At 46.8% G+C, this 19,404-nt stretch overlaps 1 protein-coding gene across 1 annotated transcript in view; it reads left to right on the forward strand.

Moving 5' to 3' along the window:
• Window positions 1-18,507, forward strand: part of LOC144114121 (nose resistant to fluoxetine protein 6-like) — a 35,420-nt gene extending 16,913 nt beyond the window's left edge. The window contains exons 5-15 of the mRNA XM_077647629.1: window positions 4,978-5,066; window positions 6,547-6,729; window positions 7,519-7,612; window positions 9,765-9,851; window positions 10,596-10,761; window positions 11,699-11,781; window positions 12,599-12,721; window positions 13,322-13,442; window positions 13,830-14,016; window positions 15,406-15,548; window positions 16,200-18,507. Coding sequence (XP_077503755.1) covers window positions 4,978-5,066; window positions 6,547-6,729; window positions 7,519-7,612; window positions 9,765-9,851; window positions 10,596-10,761; window positions 11,699-11,781; window positions 12,599-12,721; window positions 13,322-13,442; window positions 13,830-14,016; window positions 15,406-15,548; window positions 16,200-16,457 — 1,534 coding nt within the window. The 3' untranslated portion in view covers window positions 16,458-18,507. The remainder of the gene's footprint in view (window positions 1-4,977; window positions 5,067-6,546; window positions 6,730-7,518; window positions 7,613-9,764; window positions 9,852-10,595; window positions 10,762-11,698; window positions 11,782-12,598; window positions 12,722-13,321; window positions 13,443-13,829; window positions 14,017-15,405; window positions 15,549-16,199) is intronic.
• The last annotated feature ends 897 nt before the right edge of the window (window positions 18,508-19,404 follow it).

A 19,404-nucleotide genomic window follows, 5' to 3' on the forward strand; every position in this document is an offset into this window, starting at 1 on the left:
CAAACCGAAGAAAATGTAGGAACTGACTAAAAGCTAGAAAACTGCTTCGCCAGGTGTCGTTGCAACGAGGAAAACACGCTGCATTTAGTTAGGCCTAGGAGCTTGAAAATCGCCAAATTATCTGAAAAACAGGGGCTAGTTAACGCTTAATTATACCTGTACGTGTGGGCAAGAGTAGGCTAAATAAAAGCGAACCACTACAATTTGAGCGAGCTATTGTGTAAGAGAATCCAGCGGCGACATGTATTTATTCCGAAGCGGGAGAGATGGTCGCCGCCATGTTCTCTACACAGCACCTAGCGTCCCACATTGCGTACGCTACGCTATGCTTTATAGCGGGCGGGCGTCCGCAACGCGCGGCTAGATACGTTGCGTTCTGCGCATGCGCATTTGTTACCCGCAGTGTCGTTGCGTGCGCTAGCTCACTGCGTACGTCCAACTAAAAGTGTCTAATGTATTTCCCCTTGGCGTGCTGGTCAAGTGTGAAGAGGGCAACTGCCGTTGCCTCTTGTAGACGCATGAGCGATTACCTCTGACATGTTTTTGACAACTCTTGTGCAAAGCATTTAATAAATGTAGTGTTATTATTGAGTAATAATTTGTGTGCTCATTATTACTGGCATGCGAGCAACTCCGTTTCCACAGAAAATCAAGAATGTAAAAATGAGTCAGCGTGGTTGCTGGCAGTCCCTGTGTAAATGCGATATTCTTTGGAGCCCAAAAACCTGGACCTGCATTCGTTGCAGGAAAAACCAATTTAAGAACATTGTGAATTATGTACATGGCCTCTTATAATAATAATAATTGGTTTTTTGGGGAAAGGAAATGGCGCAGTATCTGTCTCACATATCGTTGGACACCTGAACCGCGCCGTGAGGGAAGGGATAAAGGAGGGAGTGAAAGAAGAAAGGAAGAGAGAGGTGCCGTAGCGGAGGTCTCCGGAATAATTTCGACCACCTGGGGATCTTTAACGTGCACTGACATCGCACAGCACACGGGCGCCTTAGCGTTTTTCCTCTATAAAAACGCAACCGCTCTTATCTTCTGGGAAAATAGGCGTACACCATTCCGGACACACTGCGTTCTGAGGACTCTGCGCATCAATTAAAGCACAAATGATCTTACTGGTTCTCGGCAGGCAGTTCATATACGCAAGCAGACGGTTTCAGCGTTGGACTTGGTAACCACTCAACTATTGAGTCCTCTTGTATTCAGCGGTTAAGCACAAAATAACATAGGTCGAGTTCTTTTTAGCGCACACGAAGACGGCACGGTAAAGGACGAGGGAGGGAGACAGCACAGGGGGCTACTTGCAACTGTTTTATTCAGAAAAAGCTGGTCACTTATATATATATATATATATATATATATATATATATATATATATATATATATATATATATATATATATATATATATATATATATAGAGAGAGAGAGAGAGAGAGAGAGCCCTTTCTGGGTACATAATTCGGCTGATTTTTTTCCAAATAAAACAGTTGCAAATAGCGTCCTGTCCTGTTTTACTCTGTGTGTCGTCTTTGTGTACTCCAAAATGAACTCTGAGAATGGACCAGCCGGCACCACAATGCATATTACCGGAACATAGGTCGAGCTCAGGCCGAAAGAAGGAAAGAAAGCAACAACGGACCATTTGTCACTTCCAGAATGTTTAAAATTGCCTCACTATTACCTGAATGAGTACTTTCCCTTTCTTTTACAGCGAAGGGATGTACATTTCCTTCATGGTGCGGCTTGCCATGTAAGCCAAATGTAGCGAAGACGCTATGAATATGAGGCAAATACATTGGGAGGCTGTATGCAAAGATGAGGTCGTGCAGGCAGAAACAATATGAGAAGGAACGCGAGAGCGCGTGGCCGACGCAGTTAGCGCACCGCTGTCGCCGAAAGGGAGCGAGAATCGGCGGCAAAGGCGCATGCCCAGTAAGCATGGCCGGCTCGTCTTTCTGCGCATGCCCCTGGCACCGCCCGTTCTCGTCGTCTGTCGGCAGCAGCGCTTTACGAAGCGCGGTGGCCGCTCACTCCCGTGTTCCCTCTCAGATTGCTGCTGCCTGTATACATATGTTCAGAACTCAGATTTTTGTCTTTATGACGTCAAACTTCGCTGCATTATAACCGACACTGTAATATGATCCCTGACATGAAAAAAGAGAAAGAAGTATTCACTTCCCAAGAATTCCCTATGGCACCTTGCTAGGATCACGGTGTACGCAGGTCCTTCGGGACAGGCCATTGGCAACTTGCGCCGCGTTCAAGACAAGTGCGACGTGTCGCACAAAATAAAGCCGAAAAGACGCGCGGGGCTGCTGGGGAATGCCGCACGTTTGACAACTGGTACCTCGGTCTCAGGCTGCCTGTCACGCACGGCATGACGCAACAACTTCCTCCTATTTATGCTTTTGACCAGCGCGCCCTTGACCGGCTGACACGATCCGCGCCTTGCTACCGCCCTCGGTCCCACGTTTTCTAGGCATATCACTGTCAGGCGCCGCTCCCTCGCAGCTGATGCGCTGGACAGTCCGCGATGACGCAGTTGCGTGAAAATGACGAGGGTGCGGCTTCGGTGGCGATTTTTGTATACCGACCCCCTTGCGCATGCGACGAAATGTGAAGGCGACCCCATGACTCCATCACCGCATGTCGCTGTTGGCCTCTGCCGCACGTTGTTGCCGCTGTCGCACGGTTCGCCGGGATAAACAAGAACCTGTTTAAAGGGTCGCATCTTTTGACAAATGAGCAATCGGCTGCATAAGATGGGCCTCGACCTCTAAATGCTAGCTTCTGCTTTAAAGCTTAGTGCCTGAGTTGGGATGCGGGCTTTGAACGATAGACAAGTTTCTTTTTTTGCCTTTAGGCCTATAACACGCGCTTAGCTGTTTATCTGCGCGACCTTTTCGACACCGAGTAAATCGTTCTTAGACATGATTAGGGAACTAGTTGGCAATGAATCGACGCGGGACGGAAATGTTGCAACAGGGGCGGGTTTCCCGATGCTGCGACCGGACGTGAGGGGGCAAACTGGTAATTTTCACGCCAGCGCGCGCAGATACTGTGAAACTGGGCGCATGTATATTCATTCCGTGAGCGAACCTACAAAAGCGGCACTGAGAAAGTACAAACAAGCGAATTCCGATATTGATGACGTCAAAGCGTTCTGCCCGTGGCATCTAGCCAAATTGTGACGTCAGTGCGGACGAATAGCGACAACGCATGCGGTCGGCAGCAATGGCGGGCGGGGCTGGTTACGTGAGAAAAAGAGGGGGGCCTGCTCGAGGCGCCGCTGGGCGGCTGGAAATGCCCCCCCCCCCCCCCCCCCCCCCGCGTATTCAGATTGCGCGGCCGAGTGTTGCGCCCGCTGCTCCGTCACAGTTGGCGGTTTCCTTTTCAGTGGCGCGCATTTGGCAACGGAACTGATTCTCACGCCAGGTGTAATTCATGCGAGGATCCAGCAACCGAAAGAGGAAAGAGAAAAAAGTTCATATAGACAACCAAAGAAAGATCGACGTCGGCTAGACATGAGAAACTGCACAATAAGGCTTGTGTGCAGCCTTCTTCTGTTTGGCCAAGGCTGCGGCGTTCTTCACTATTTATCGTTTTTTGAGACGAGTATTCCACGGACTGGGGGGGGGGGGGGGGGGGGGGGCTGTTGATCGGAGAGGGCGCGTGTGCTCGCGCGCGTGCTAGCCGTCAGTTTATTGCCGAAGAAGGAAGTTCTCACGCGGTCCGGCAGTCAGTCGCAGCCGAGACGCGTTGCCCTGACGTCTGCATGCACTTTGCGGCGTCAGGTCGCACCCGCGACGGCTTTGGCTGCTTTATGTGAGCATTCGTGCTTCCGTTGTGAGGTGAATAAAATTGGCCGCAGGTGAATGAAAAGCTGTTAATCTGTGTTTTCCCACTCAATCGTATACGCTACCGCTAGTGCTGCGCTGAAGCTTTATGCAAAGGTGACAAAGGCGGCGAGACACGTGGCGCAAGCGGCGAAGGGCAAGCCAACAGTGCGGTGACATGCCGCGGTGTCCCAATGACTACGCGTTCTGCCCCTGAGCACAAGGTCATGGGTTGAGTACCTGCTTAGAGCGGCCGCATTTTGATGGAAGTGCAGTAGAAAGTGCTCGTGTATTAAGATCACGATCGACATCAAGGTGCGTTTCAAAATCCACAAAAATCCAACATACATGCAATGAAAAGCAACCCCAACTTGTAGGAAGCAATCTTCAGGATTTCACTGCGTTGCACACATCAGCCTAAAGTAGCTATGAGTCGTAAACACATCCGGCGTTTTTTGGAACTAGTGTTTAATGAGAAAAGCTGCCAGGCGAAGAGTGGAAAGCGCTAGGGCAGAGAAGGGGTTCGTTCAGAAGTCGCTCGAACGCACCATGATGCAAAGCAAAGGTAGGCTTCACGCATAGAGAAGCTCTTGAAGCTCGCTGGCGGTAGCTGTAGATATGTTATGGTCCAGAAAAACATAATACTTATTGATAAGTGTTAAAATGTGCGGCAACACATTTACCTTATTTTGCAAATAGCTGCCCAAGAACTTTGAAGATATGCGAGTTTGACTTTTCTTACTGTTCATAATTTTCTCTTTCAACTACCTTTTACGCAGCTCTCCCAAAGGTAAAACGACTGTCGGATCTTCAGTCCCTGTTAACGTTTATTTACGCTTGATTTTGTCGCTCAGAATAAGAGCATGCAGAATATAGAAGCGCTCAGGTTGTCAAGCTTTTTGTTATTTATCTATGATACAGCAGTTTGAAAGAGGGGTCAATAATTGCTCAGCTAAGTAGCTCTCTTAATGACATTTTATAATTGTTATGAAACTCTGCATTGATCGTTTCTAGGTTTTTGCAAGAAGTAATGCGCGTCAATCAAATGACGTCCCATTGCTGTCACCAATAAGATCTGTAGCAGCTATATATTTTTGTGCCTTCATTCTCATCACTTTGCTCCCTTACAGTGGTATCCTGGGCGTGCTGGCTTTCATCATGGCGGCAAGCACAGCAGTCGACCTCTACCTATCCAAACGACGTCGAGACGAGCAAAGAGGTATTTGAACGAATACCGATTTGAAAAGCTTTGCTGCGCACACCTCTCTAAAACTGGACGCTATAAGGTATGCGAACACTGCAGACGCGTCAGTAGAAAGGGCAAGACTGTGATGGCCAAAACTGTGAAGTTTGAAATTCAATATGTGTTAAAGTTGATAGGAACTCACTAGCACACTACTAGGACAGCAACAATACTTCAAGCGATTCCTGCGTTGCTTTATTGATCCAGCAGCTGCCGCATACACGCATTAGAGTTGAAGTAAAGAAAAATAGGAAGTTTAACACCAAAGGAGTAAGCGGGAGTGATCGGAATGTGAGTTGCAATATGATGGCGATATATGTACGTGCTGGCTTGATATATTATATGGCCTATTTTATAATGCGCCGTCTTCTGAAATCGTTCTACTAAACTCTGATTACTACAACTTTGACTGCCTATCGTTTCGTGCCATGTCCCAGCACGACTACGTAAATCTACGCATGCAGACCAGCCGCTTTCTAGCATCGAAGACGATGTGTACAACCCCGGTATACGACACGTCGAACTGCCGCATTTCATGCACTGTTCTTATTTTAATCACTGCTTATGAATACCTTTAGCGCAGATGAGGTATTATTGTTGGGGTTATATTTTATTTACGGGAGAAATAGCAACGCGGGTAGCAAATATTCGCAGCCATAGGAATTCGGACGTCACGTTCGCAAAACGTCAAAAAGACAGAGACGAAGGGCCGAGAACAACCAAAATACACACAGAAAAGAACAGAAATACGAGAACGAAACTAGATCAAATGATGTTACTGGTATTAAGCAACATTACTTACAACTTGATTTTGAGGAAGGGACTCTCTGAAAGCAATAATGGTATAAAGAAAAATTAGAACTTGGAGCTCTCATGCCACAGGGACAGGTTCGAATTTTTCCCTCTACCGTCTTTTTTATTGCACTCATAATGAAGCTCTTTTATTAAGAAAATAAATGGCAGGAGCACGGTGTAACATTGCATCTCAGTCGTCGTTCGATTTTTTGCTTTAACTTGTGACGCCAAAGCGATTAATCATACCCCATAATAATTTCTTGGTGAATATTATTTTTATAGCCTGCCGTGGATAAAAGCCCATTTTGGTTTGGCGAAGACTCCTCCTAAACACTCCCAGGCCCATATGGCGTGTTTGTAATACACTGCAAGCTACACTTGCTTTAGTTTATACGAATGCATTCCTCCTAATAGGGATCTCTTTAGAAAATTACTCCGACGCTTCAATCTTCCGAAGAAATGCCCGTTTATTCTGATCCGTTGTTCCAGATCAAAGAAAGTTGCGACATAACGAGCCTGTTGGGTGATGCTCGTCTTTTGTTACATTATCAGGCGCACAAAATGAATGCTGCTGGAGGTACCATTTAAGGCGCTTCCGTCTTCGTGCCATCTGTCAACACACGAAGCGTAGACGACGCCTTGGGCCGCTCGTTCATTTCAGGGACGGCCCTCACCCTCCTGTCGAGCTTCTCCATCGTGGCCAACTCCAAGATGCTGGTGAAGGTGACCACCGACAAGCAGTCCGACGCGTACAAGCTGCGGTTCCTGCACGGCATGCGCTTCTTCAGCATCGGCTGGGTGGTCCTCGGCCACTCGTACAGCACCTTCAACTTCACCAACATGGGTGAGCACTGCCGGTCTCAGTGCGGTTGGCACTTTTTGGCTGGCACGCGTTGCGAATCCAGAGAGAAAGAAGTGCGCGATTAGCGAGGTGCTCATAAAATACAGTAATTCGAGCAGGGGTGAAAAGTGGACGCCCACATGCAGGGCGTTTCACCTAAGGCTGTACACAATTTTTAAAAATTTTGAGTTAGAAGAGCGAGTTTTGTCCTCCTAGGATTATCAGCGGTACAGCACATCAGAATACAGCCAAGACAGGCTAACTAGCAGGCTAGTTAACAAATATTGAATAATCAACTTTTTAACTATTGCTGTTAGACTCCTAATTTATTGAGAGACGTGTAGTCATGGTGAGTAATACCCATATTAGTTTTTACAGCTTCGAAAACGCGGATACCCTCGGCGCTGTGGCCCAACAAGTTCTGCCTACATTGTGCCAAATACATGCACTTTTGAGAAGCTTGCAGGCAAAGCAACCTCTGCAGTGTACGTAACTCGTCGAAATAGCCAAAATCTGTTGGGCCACAGCGCCGAGAGTAGCCGCGTTTCCTGAATTGTAAAAACTGGTATACATATTACCGTGATCTATACGCCTCTGAGTAATTAAGGAGCCTAACAGTAATAAAAAAGGTGACTATTTGATGTTAGACTTGTAGTGCTGTCTAAAGGAATACAGATATGAAACGGGTGCACTCGAAATCTAAAAAATAGTGCCCGTTGCTTGGCAATGATGCTACTGGCATCGGTTTGCATTACCGATTGTGACAGAAAATTATCTGCTCTTCTAATGCAGCTCGGCTTGTCAACGCTCTTCACTATGGAGATAACATCACCTTCTGCTTCATCATGGCTGGTTATCTCAGCGTAGATACCTTCTTGTTCCTCGCGTAAGTACACCTTCATTCTCTTTCACAAGTGCAGCGAATTTTTCTGTTCCTTTTTTTCTTGGTTGTGTAATCCTGAATATGAAATTCATCTTCTGTAGTGAGCGTGACGACATGCAACGCGGTGCACTCCTGAAGAAAGAGCGTTCTACTACGCAGTTTGCACAAATGCTAGAGGAACAAAAGCGTCATGGGCTCATTACTTTATGTTTTCATCCAGAATGCTCTTGGCTTACTGTTTTATGTCGTGAACATATTGTGGGCTTTCAATCCTTAACTGGTATGTTCTGCACGAGGGCCGAAAGAACCAAAATGCAGTACCAAGCAGACAGGCGTTTCTAGCTAGACACACGAACAACTTGCAAACTACCCCACATTTTCGAACTCTTTTATTGTGAACTGGCAACTGGGCTATTATAACGCGCGTTAATGCACACACACAAAAAACACAGAAACCATGTCTAACTTAGCGAATAGCTTCCTTACCTTGCTGAGTTATTCAAGGAATTTCCGTGGAGCACTGAATTCCTCGCCTTTCTTCCAATTCTTCTTGGGTGAGAGCACGCTTTGGCGCTATTTTCGAGAACTTTTCGCTTGCTGAAGCTGACACCAACGCAACACTACTACCTGGCCAGAGGCGAACAATGCCAGAGCTGCACACGGAACGCAAGATGTCACGCAATCGTTTCCTCTCCCTCGCCACTAAACCACATGACCTCGCTCGCCCCTCGTATCCCGCCCCCCCCCCCCCCTCCATCATGACCCTTTCTCCCTCGGCGCTCTTACTTGCTTCTTAGTTACGCCAATTGGTCAAATGAAGAAAACTGCCACGGCAGCCAAATAGCTTAAAAAAAAAGATAGAGAGCAAAAGGTATGGCTTTGTTTCCTATCTGCAGGCAGTTTTTGAGTGCAGCCGTTCAGTGCTTGCCCTTTTGATCTGATCCATACTTTGGTAGGAGGGGCATCTCTTTTCCTCTTTGCGAATAACCACGATAAACTTCTAATTATGGTCAAAAGCTACCTTTCCAGTAAAAAAAAAAGAAGCTCCGAATAACTGGCTTACGACACGTCTTGAAATTAAGTAGGAGGGAAGAGGAGGAAAATACTTTTACTGGCAGTCTCAACTTTGGCACCTAGGACGTCGATAGCAAGCCGGGCCACGGTTCTCTGTAAGGCATATGTCACCCAATTTTCATTCTTTTATTGCCATTGGAATAAATACGTGCTATTATTATATGTACGAATTATGGTATCTAAAGTATCGGGCTTTTTTTTTCTTTATAAATGCTGGCAGCCGAAGGCACTGATGCCTCATTCCATTTCAAACTGCTTCCACTACGAGCTTACGCATTTAGCCCAGCCCCTCTCCCGGTTCTCGAAGCATACTGCAAAGTGCTGTTCTGTGAAGCCCACCAGTCGCATGTCGCATTTCCTGTTATTTACTCAGTTGTCTGTGATCTCCGAAGGGGAGCACACAACACACACGAACGATCAAAGAAAAGTACCAGCATGACGCTTCGTTCGTCCAACTTTGCCGCGGCTTCTTCTGACGGCAACCTGCCGTGGACAGATCTCGTATTTGTTTCTGTATCGTAGTCGTAGATAGTGATGTCTGTTTCATCATTAGCGGCGGTAATAAAATTGCACACGGGTATCACTCAGGGAGTCGTCCCCAAAAGCTTTATGAATGAAGTGAACACCTTTTGAGCTTTCCAGGCTTCAAAATGTAGTTGATGCAAATGCACTGATCAAGCCACCTCCCTATTATGAATGCGAGTTGTTAGTTGCTCATCACCTCATTTCATGCTGTCTTACTGTCTAATTAGCGAAGAAATCCAGATTGATCAACCCTGGAAGCACAGTTTGCTGCCCACTAGCAGATGGCGAAATAGGATGGTTTTGAAGTCGATGTAGGAGTAGACATACATGATGTGCTCGGTTACTTTCCGTACGGACGTTCCCGTACGCTTGAGAAATATTAAGCGACAGCACGTCAGCAGATCCAAGACATTTTTACATAATCATATTTAGGTACCATAACTAATGACTTTTTAATAGCTCTAGTGTACTTAAAGTAACTGCAAAAATCTGACCAAGACCTTTGGTTTTCTTCACTGATTCTTTGTCTTTTATGTTTTTGCTCCTCCGCGAACAGCGGCTACCTCCTGACGTACAACTTGCTGCGGGAGAACTCAAATGCCCTGTGGGGCACTATTGTAGCCATCATCAGGAGATACATTCGGTAAGAATACTCAGGTCGTGTTTCCTGTCGAACGCATACTTGGAGTAAGGCCTCCGAGCGATCGGCAATAACAGGGCACCGAAAAGCTAAGACTGCTCTTTGGCGAGCAGTATCTCGATCATCGTCCCCTGACCCAGCGGTAGATAGCGCTTAGCAAGACGCTCGTGATATCCTCCGCCTGCTTTATGGGTTCAACGACGTATTAATGCGTGGTAAACAATATACAGCGCGATGGGCTGTGTCACTATTTTACCGAAAACAAGCTATTTAGACGCAGTCGTGATATCTATAAACGAGCTAAATAACGAATAGATTGAAGTTATACTGAGAATACCTGCAAAAAAAGTAGGCACCTTGGTATACATTAATCGGCGTCACAAGGCAAACAGGAGAACAGTCTCTGGCAGTGCCCAATAAAATGACCTGCTTCGAACTAACTTGTGCATTTGATATGTTTCAGCACTCAATAATATTTCTTCCTTTTCTCCGACTCGCTCCTCATCATAGCAACTGGAACTGATGGCAGACAAAATAAGACAGGTATACTAGAGCTGCGGAAGCTTTTACATGCGTGCATATAGTGGACAGCTTGTAGATTGATGAAAAGAAGCGACACGAGTAAGAAGTGTCACTCTTTTAATAATTACCTTGCTGAGTTCACTCACGTGTGCCTCTTTTAACTGTCGAATAGAAAGCGGAAGCGCATGGCTCTCTTTAATTTCATTTTCATGTTTTCATTTCCAGGGGAACCATTCCCATCGCCTTCTGCGTTATGTGCATGTTCCTCGCGCCGCTAATGTTCCGCGGCCCTACAACGCCTACGCTGTACGAGCTCTTCTACAGAGAAGTCCGCACCCAATTTTGGGCCCTGCTGCTTCAAATCAGGAACTTCACTGGAAACCTGCACATCGTAAGTGTTTCTGTCGCTAGCTCTTAAGCTACTTGCTCCCGAAGCAGTACAACCAGCACAGAATTTGTACAAACGCGTAAGCTGGTACCTTAAAGCCGTATTCCATTTAGCACTAGGTGGGTGTATGAGTTCATCTGTAGGTATCTGCGTTTGTAATGCTAACGTAACAGAATGCAACACAAACAAAGCATGAGAACCAGGACTCGCACCCTTGCGCGCGTCACGGGTGACCCTTGTGAACGACTGCCTTGGATAACGTTCCGGCTTGAAGGCTTCTGTGACATCCACGCTGAGCAACTAGTTGGTAGAACACTGCATTACAAGCAACTGCATGCAACATTCCGAAGGTCCAGAGTTCGGATTCCACTGGCGGCTCGGCTGTGTTCTTTTACTTGCTATCTAATTATATGCTACCCTAACAATTACGGAACCAATTCCCCCGAACCAACGCCACCCTATAAAAATTCATATTACTCTGTGAACTTCTTGGTTCCAGTGACTTCGGCTTATTTTGTATGCATAGTCACTGACGAGCGACACACCACGGATCCGAACAACGCAAAAGTTGCTCGCGTTGCATCCCATGCAGGCCGACAGAACGGATGCATACAGGTTATGTGCACATGTATGTGTCCGCGTCTGCATGTGTATATGTTTGCGCACAGTACATGTAATCAGCAAAAGAACTGGAGGAGGTGTGTGGCTCGCTGAGATGCATGTAAAAAATAAGACAACAGCACACGAAACAACAGAACCGAGAGGGGAACTTGTAGTGTCCGTAACAGCAGTGGGAAAAGTCGTCTCCCTCTAATGATGCTTTCGCCCTCATTTCAATGGTACCGAAGGAGCATCGATTGCTCTCTCTTCGGTTTGCTTAGAAGGTGAGGCATGCTTTTGTCACCAGAGCTAATATTTTTATTCAAATAATTTTTCCCAGGGAATGTTCGGCCACCTTTGGTACATGTCGACGGACTTCCAGCTGTTCGTGATCTCCGTTATCATCATCCAGTTTTTCAAGAAGTAAGTATGACGCGATAGTGTATTTCCAAAACAACGTTTCAGAACGTGGAGTACGCGGACTTAGATCAGCTGTTCACAAGACATATATGATGTATGAGAAAAAAACTCGGGAGAAGGAAGCCATGCGGTGTAACACTCCTTTTTGCTTGTTTTTGTTAGCCCCTTTAGTTACCGTGATCGGCTTTGTAATTCATTTTCCTGTTCAACCGTGAGTATTTAAGAATCGGCATGGATGATAAATGTCCCTTCTCCTTGAATATCAGAAATGACCGTTTTTATAATCTATGTTAGTTGTTTTCACACAGACGCAAAAAAGAATTAGCTTGGCAATGCAAAGTTGATGACAGTCAAGTGAATTCATGAATGAGGGAGGGTAGGGCAAGATCTTCGGTTAATATACCACAGAAGACTTGCGATTAACGGAATGAAAAAAAATATCGTTAGGTTAAAAAGTGCATTCAGGAGCTACCTTAATTTGCATATTAAAGAACAAGCGGCCTGACCTATAGTTTCTTCCCCGTTATTTTTGGTTATGTCGCTTTTGAGGGAGTAGAGGCGCTGTTCAGCGCATGTTTCGTTTTTGTGAGAGGAAATGTGGCTTTCTCGCCCACAAGTCGCCTGGTTAAAGCAGGAACGATTTTTCCTGTGCGAAAAAAAAAAGCAGCAACTCACGACAAATGCAACAATATGACAGTCGAATTGGTTTTTTGGTTAAATATAGCCCAAACATACCAGAAAACAGCCAGCAATAATGCCTTTTTCACGGATTTTTGTTTGCCTCAGATTATTCCTGATAAGAAATCTTCTTTTGTTACAGAAAAATATGGACCAGCATCATCGTTTTTGGAGTGCTCTCTCTCATAGCGTGCTCTATTTCCGCTTGGCAAGTGTCCAACACCATCTACACACCCTTCGTTCTCCCGATGGCGGACAACTTCACGTGAGATCCCTTTCTGTTCATAATACACCGAACCTTCTCCATCGTCAGTGCTGATAGGCTACCCAGCTCCGTTATGCTCAGTAACAGTGAAATAGAATGAAATGAGGAGGACGCGCTACCCAAGAGAAATTATATAACCTCACCCTCTTGTTTCCGACATCCTTCTCTGGCTATTTTTCATCTGCTTTATCCGCTCGGCCCCATTATATGACCACACGCGTAATTTCTTGTCTTTGTGACGTAGTTTTTATCACTTCCTTAGATACTGGAAGGAACATGTAGAAGTGAGACCGGAAGTTGTTTCGCTGTCATTCTTGTTCTCGAAAGGCACGGCAGAGGTTTAAGTGCACTTTCAAACGCGCCATTTTGTTTACCGTCAGGGTCTAGGAATGTGCTTGCCATGCGTTTCGTGTACGCCATATGCACTCAAAGGGACCCCAAGCAATTGGTTTACTGCTCAATATAAATTGGATGAGGTTTTATTTCGGCGCTGACTGAACGTTTCCCCTGGGTGTCGTACACAAAAGCTTATATTAAAAAGAAGACTTTTTCGTGTGTGAACGTATGCGAAGCTCACTAACCTTTGTTTCCTGGTTTTAGGATAATGACCGGTACGCTGAACAAATTTTACACTCACCCGTCCTACCATGGCGTTGCCTTCTTCTTCGGAGCGATCACGCAGTTGTTCCTCTACAAGTATCCAACGGTGAAGCTTAGTAAGGTGAGTGGTCAGTGCCTCTCTAGCCTCTCAGATCAGGGGCTAGGTAAAAAAAAAAAACATTATCGCTCTCATTCTTTTATCTTACCCTTACACATGCAAATAACACTCATTTTGGCTTTATTTTTGGCCTCACTCCCGTTCACTGACGCCACTTACGGAAACATGCCCCAATGCGCTCAAAATTGACTACGCATGCTGTGGAGCAAAACTTTGTTCCAAGACAAGCAGACTGCTTTTTATATCTACTTTGCTGTTTATACGCTGGGGAAGGGGGGAGAGAGAACAACAGAAAGAGTCAGAAACGGGTGGGGGGAGGAAGGTCCCACGGACCGAATGGCCGCGTCGATACTGGCGTCTGATCAGCGTCGGCGTGTTCTTCGCTCGCAGATGCTCCAGGCGGGCCTGTGGCTCATGAGCGCCGCCTGCGGCCTCACCGCCATCCTCATCATGTACGACTGGAACCGGGGCGAGCACCCCGCCGAGTGGGCCAAGCTGTCGTTCGCCTTCTCCGAGCGGCTCCTGTGGTCCGTGTGGCTGGCCTGGCTCACCTTCGCCTGCTCCACCGGCCGAGGCGGTGAGTGCTCCCGACGGCCGCGCTCGCTCATCTTCCGCGTCAACAGCGGGACAGGAGATGGTGTTCCTACCTCTTCAAGCTGGCTGACTGGCGTAAAAAATGTTGCAGTGTGCATTGTTCACTGCGCCGAACGAAACTGCGGCCAGTGAGCCGTAAACGAAACAGGATGGAAAACCAGAATGTCTTCGACTTCTAATGCCGCGATAGGTGACCGCTTCTAATATAACGCACCACCACCCTTGGAGTGCTCTTCATGCGATCTGTTTTCCCCTCAGCATAGACCATCCTTTCCCGCGCTGGTGCTAGAGCATGTGTTATCGTCGGTTGCGGAACACAGCTATTGTGCTTTTCAAATCACTGGTCTATCGCCCAATCTTATGGGATCGGTACGAAACATATACCGTTCGTCTGCTCTCCTAGATCAGTTTCTAGGGTTGTAATGAACACGTATGTTTGGTCAAATGGTGACAAATAAAAACTCCGGGCACCCTTTTGGAGGCAGAGCAGAAAAACCTTAGACGCCGCGTTAACAGAATAATTGCAATAGTCTGGACCAACTGCAGTCAGTCGCGCTGCGCGAAGATGCGTGCGAAGCAGACATTTGTGGTTCCTGCTGTCGTTTCCTTACTGGGAGAAACTTGTAGCCCCCAAAGCATGAACCAGGACCGCAGCAGTGGCCGAATGGTTGAGCATCCGCCTCGCATGCGGGAGGTGCGGGGTTCGATCCCCAGTGACGCCGGGTGCCCACCGGTGATACAATGGGTACAAGCTTTCCCCAGGTCTGGTGCTCGGCTTATTTAGGGTGAAATGCTTGGGAAATGGGTCTTTGGCCCCACCTTGAGAAATCGAAAATACCTTGTGCCATGGCGCTTTTTGGCCTCAGATGCCCTTGCGTCATAAAGAATCATCATCATCATCATCAAAGAACGAACCACTGCGAAACTTCAGTGTGCGCATGTATGCATTTAATCACAAGAAAATAGGAAAAAAAGAACGAAACTACACCGCTGTCTTCCTTGACGGCCTGTGTGAATTAAGGTACATACTTGAATGAAAAAAAGACTATCACACATACAAGCAGGTGAAGCGACGTTCGCTCAGTTGTGGCAGATTGTCGGACTGAGGATATATAATGCTCTGATTACTACACAGTTCTCTTGTCACTCTTCGAGAGTTTAAAAGCCAAAGGAAAGTAGGCTTACTGAACGAAGATGAACGTTTATGCCCTCGCGAAAAAGCCGAGGTCGGTTCTCACGGAGCTTTCGGCGCCTTAAAGAAGCCCCAGTTGGGTTAGAAACAAGCACAATGGAGCAGCTCTCCCGTTCAGCGGCCCGCGTGTTTTTGCCACCGAGAGCTATAACAGATGTCTTACCTTCCTTTGTCTTGCAGGCTTCATCAACACGTGGCTGTCGTGGAGCGCTTGGGTGCCCTTCAGCCGGCTCTCGTTCGGCGTGTACCTGCTGCACGTTCCGTACTACTACATCCGGCTGAACATCACCCGGGAGAGGATATTCTTCTCGCACTACACAATGGTGAGTGGCGGAACCGTCAGGCGCAAGCCGACGCAGTGTCCGCGTCGTGTTACTTCGCTGTAGTGTCCTAGAGCAATTTCGGCTGCTTGTAATAAGCGAAGTGACTCCCCTTGATTTACTTATAAAACCGAAACACGCTGGCGGTGCGTTGACGACAATATAACTATGACACTGCACGGCTCTGGTAAAAGACCCTTTCACTAGAACATTAACTCCCGGAAACGTGTGTTACTTGTTGCTGGCCTCAAGTGCTGCGGAACGGTTCTGTTCGTCCGTTTGATTCTATGGCGCAGCTTGCAGCAACGAGCACAGGGTGCGCTTTACACCCTTTATTACCTTCTGTTCGCTTTGATCCATTATATATGACATAAATGGGGACCACTACGTAACTTCACATTTATTGGTAGAAGTTTTCGCACCGTGGAGATCCGTCGCCGGTACTTAAATTATCGTGAGCAACCAGAGTGCTCCGTCCGCAACGTAAGGCCCCCTCGCCACTATGCCCTTCGGACGCTATAAAATGTTTTAGTCAGAAGAGAAATTGTTTTACTCGCCAACAGATAGCTGAAAACGCTCAGATGAAAATGAAGTAGTCTGGCTCCCTTTAGCGAGGGTCCGAGTGACGGGCTTTCTTGCTTGTACGCGTGGCAGGTGACCCAGTACTTCGGGGCGCTGGTGGCCAGCTACCTGCTCAGCTACATCCTGTTCGTGGCCTGCGAGGCACCCACGGGCCGAATCGAGAAGCTGGTGCTCATGCCCAAACGACGGCCGCAACTGCACGACAACAAGAGCACTGTCCCCTACATGGAGGACAAGAGCGACAAGCTGCACCCGGAGATGCTCTACAAGCCCAAGGCTGACATGGGCTCTAACGGCAACATGGCGCCCGGACAGTCCAGCTACCTCTGAGCTATGGGACTACGCCCCGACGCTGCCTCATTGTATTTACCATTCGCCGGCCTGAGACCTGCATTCGTGGCTAGGTGTGCGCGTGTGCCGTTCGTGAGCTAGTTGTGTTGGGTGTCTGAGGGCTTGGCCGCGCGTGTACAAAACTCACTAGGGGTGGGAAAGAAGCTGACGGCAGGTTGCTGGCTGTGTTTCGAAGGGACTCTGCGAAAGCATTTCTCGCCAGGCGTGTCATTGTTTGTATTCGTGGAGAATAGCGTCAATAGTGCTTTGTTGTGATTTAGAGGTCGTTTGTTGTAGTCGAAGTGTGCGTTGAAGCGGTGCCGGTGTCGCCTTCCCCGTGTGTGAAGCATCTGATCACTTTTTTTAGAGATTCATCAATTTGCCTCTCCCCAGTTTTTCTGGCTGCAGTGTTTAATTTGCCTTTGGCGGAACTTTGTATAAAACTGAGACACAGTAGTCCAAATTCAGCAGAAAAAAAATCCGAGAAAAATATCAGATACGCATAGTACGCCCCTCTTAAAAAGAAATTTCCTAAAGCTTCCAGATGAGCAAATTACACTCAGCTGCAATGAGACACGATACATATTTATGCTGCAAAAAAGAAAATGACTCCCATTCCTGTGCTGACACATGAAATACTGTTCTGCACAGTTATAGCTAAAACAAGCTGCACTTCATGCGGTCACGCCTGCAGCGTGTTCATTTAGAAATGAACAAAGTGGCATATGAGACGTTGACTTTCCCTGCGTTTCGAGTGTGCATGTTGCTCGTAAATCTCCCTGTAAATCAGAGCATTAACGGAGCTTAGGGTTCATGTTCGATAGGCGCGTATTTGTTGCTACACAAAGCTGTGGCGGCTGTTACCGAAGTGAACAAAAAACACAGCAGTATTAGAGCCCATGAGCGAGCACAACGCGTAGTATTGTGCAGCGCAAACAAATGCACAGAGGAACGCATGCTTTCAAGCTGTGGCTCAATTAGGCCAAATGCCGCCACTTGATGAAATTTGTGGCAGTGACTGGAAAGGAGCCGAGTTCAGCATTTTAGTGTCTCCATATCACATGAACATCCACTCTTCTTCACGGCAGAAGCAACGTCGACAGCGGCGTCATGGTTGTCGAGGCCAAGGCCCAAGATAACAAGGGTAGAGAGTGACTCGCCGGAGAGTTTATTTTTCTGCACGTCGATCGCAGAAGCAGATAGAATTTCAACTCAACCGACTAACGCTACAATAGCGACATACTCATTTTACCGAGAAATTGAGGTTGGAAAAGTTTCGCTGCCCTTTTAAGCGCGTTCTACGAAAAAAAAAATCAAAGAGCTACGGGGTATCTTTCCTGAGCCTTTGAAAATGGGCACTTCCTGGTGCACTCCCCGGTGCACCGCTAAGCAGCGCCCTGGACCAGGGATAAGTTTTCTTCAACTAACAATATTTGAAATGGCTGTATATCTTGCCCCTGTGACCGCATGGCTTCGCTTAGAACGACGTTACATGAAAAAAAAAACGCAACATTTTCTTATGTTCCGTGGTTTTGGTGAATTTTGGCTTCCTGCATACGTTTCTCATAACAAGCCGCTCATTTTCTTATTTCTACTTGCTAAGAATTCTCTTATCAGCGCAGCCGGCTATCTACCCACGTGTCATATAATTGTGTGCTTCATATTATAATAAAAATTCCGATTGCACTTGACAAGCTTTTCTTGCAGCAAAATTTTCGAAAGAAACTCATCGTTCTCAATTTTTTTCTGGCTCGTCGACAATCGCGTGTGCACCGCTTCGTGGGCGAGGAAAATGGAAGAAGTATAAAAGGCGGACAGTTTTCTTAATGCTCAAGAATAACACCAGCCAGTGTGAAGGCGCCAGTGTATTTAGTGTGTACATAGTTGTGACCGCAGCTGCCATGTTTACCCTGTGGCCATATGTAGAGTTCATCACTGCTAGTTCGGACTTCCGGCTGTTTTACGGCGGAAAAGTGTATTATTTTTCAGTTCTTGTTGTTATGTTTATGTTATACTGCTCACTACTATTGTTGAATAAAATGTTTGTGGTTCTTCGTTGTCTTTCACTGACGTACCAAATAGTGCTTAGTATTTATCCTCACGAATGTCCCTCTCAAGAAGTGATTGTTGCCAAGAGCAAGGCCAATATACCAAGCAAGCTAGACTCATTGAAGGAATTCAGCCACTTATGAACGCAAAAAAGGACATATTCATAAATACGCTGCAAACAGGCGGGGCCTGGAAACTATGTTAGAATACGGTCTGTCAAGAAAATGAAATGAAGTATATAGCCGGAAAATTAAGGTATTGTAATGCTGCTTCGCTGTATTCCTGCTATCAAAGCATACATCTGATCGCAATGGACACCGCACAGTCAGGCTGGAATGAAACGCGAACACGCATGTTCGTACTTTTCTACTCTGCCGCAAGATTTCCTGTGTAACCGGCTTATGAATATGTACTTAGGTAGACCTCTTTTACCCAGAAACACGAATCAAACAGTTTGTATACAGCAGCTGAATAAAATTACCAAAAAATAGGAATATGAACGCCAAGAATAAAAACAACGTCGTCCTACTCCCAGTACCCCAAGCCGCACAGGTCATCGGCCCAATATTGCAACAGGATGGTCCCATGCTGGTCATTTGCAGTGCCAGCTTTGCCAGTGCAGTACCAATGTTGGGCCAATTACTTGTGCTGCTTTGGACGAGACTTGTGCTACTCTTTGGTTACCGTTCCTGGGCGTCATGCACTGCTCTTTTCGAAGCGTTGCTGCTCTTATGCCTTCACTTTTGTGCAGGTGCGGACATAAGTAAACGGAGCACGCTATTCGGTTGCAATTGCAATCATGCTTTCCATATCGGACATGAAAAAATGTTTGCCCATGAGCAAGCGCACTCGCGTCCGCTACAAGCCTTGACATGCCAGAGCTCCTAGTTTCAATTAT

This window comes from Amblyomma americanum, chromosome 1 (genome assembly GCF_052857255.1).
Source record: "Amblyomma americanum isolate KBUSLIRL-KWMA chromosome 1, ASM5285725v1, whole genome shotgun sequence".
Lineage (NCBI taxonomy): Eukaryota > Metazoa > Arthropoda > Arachnida > Ixodida > Ixodidae > Amblyomma > Amblyomma americanum.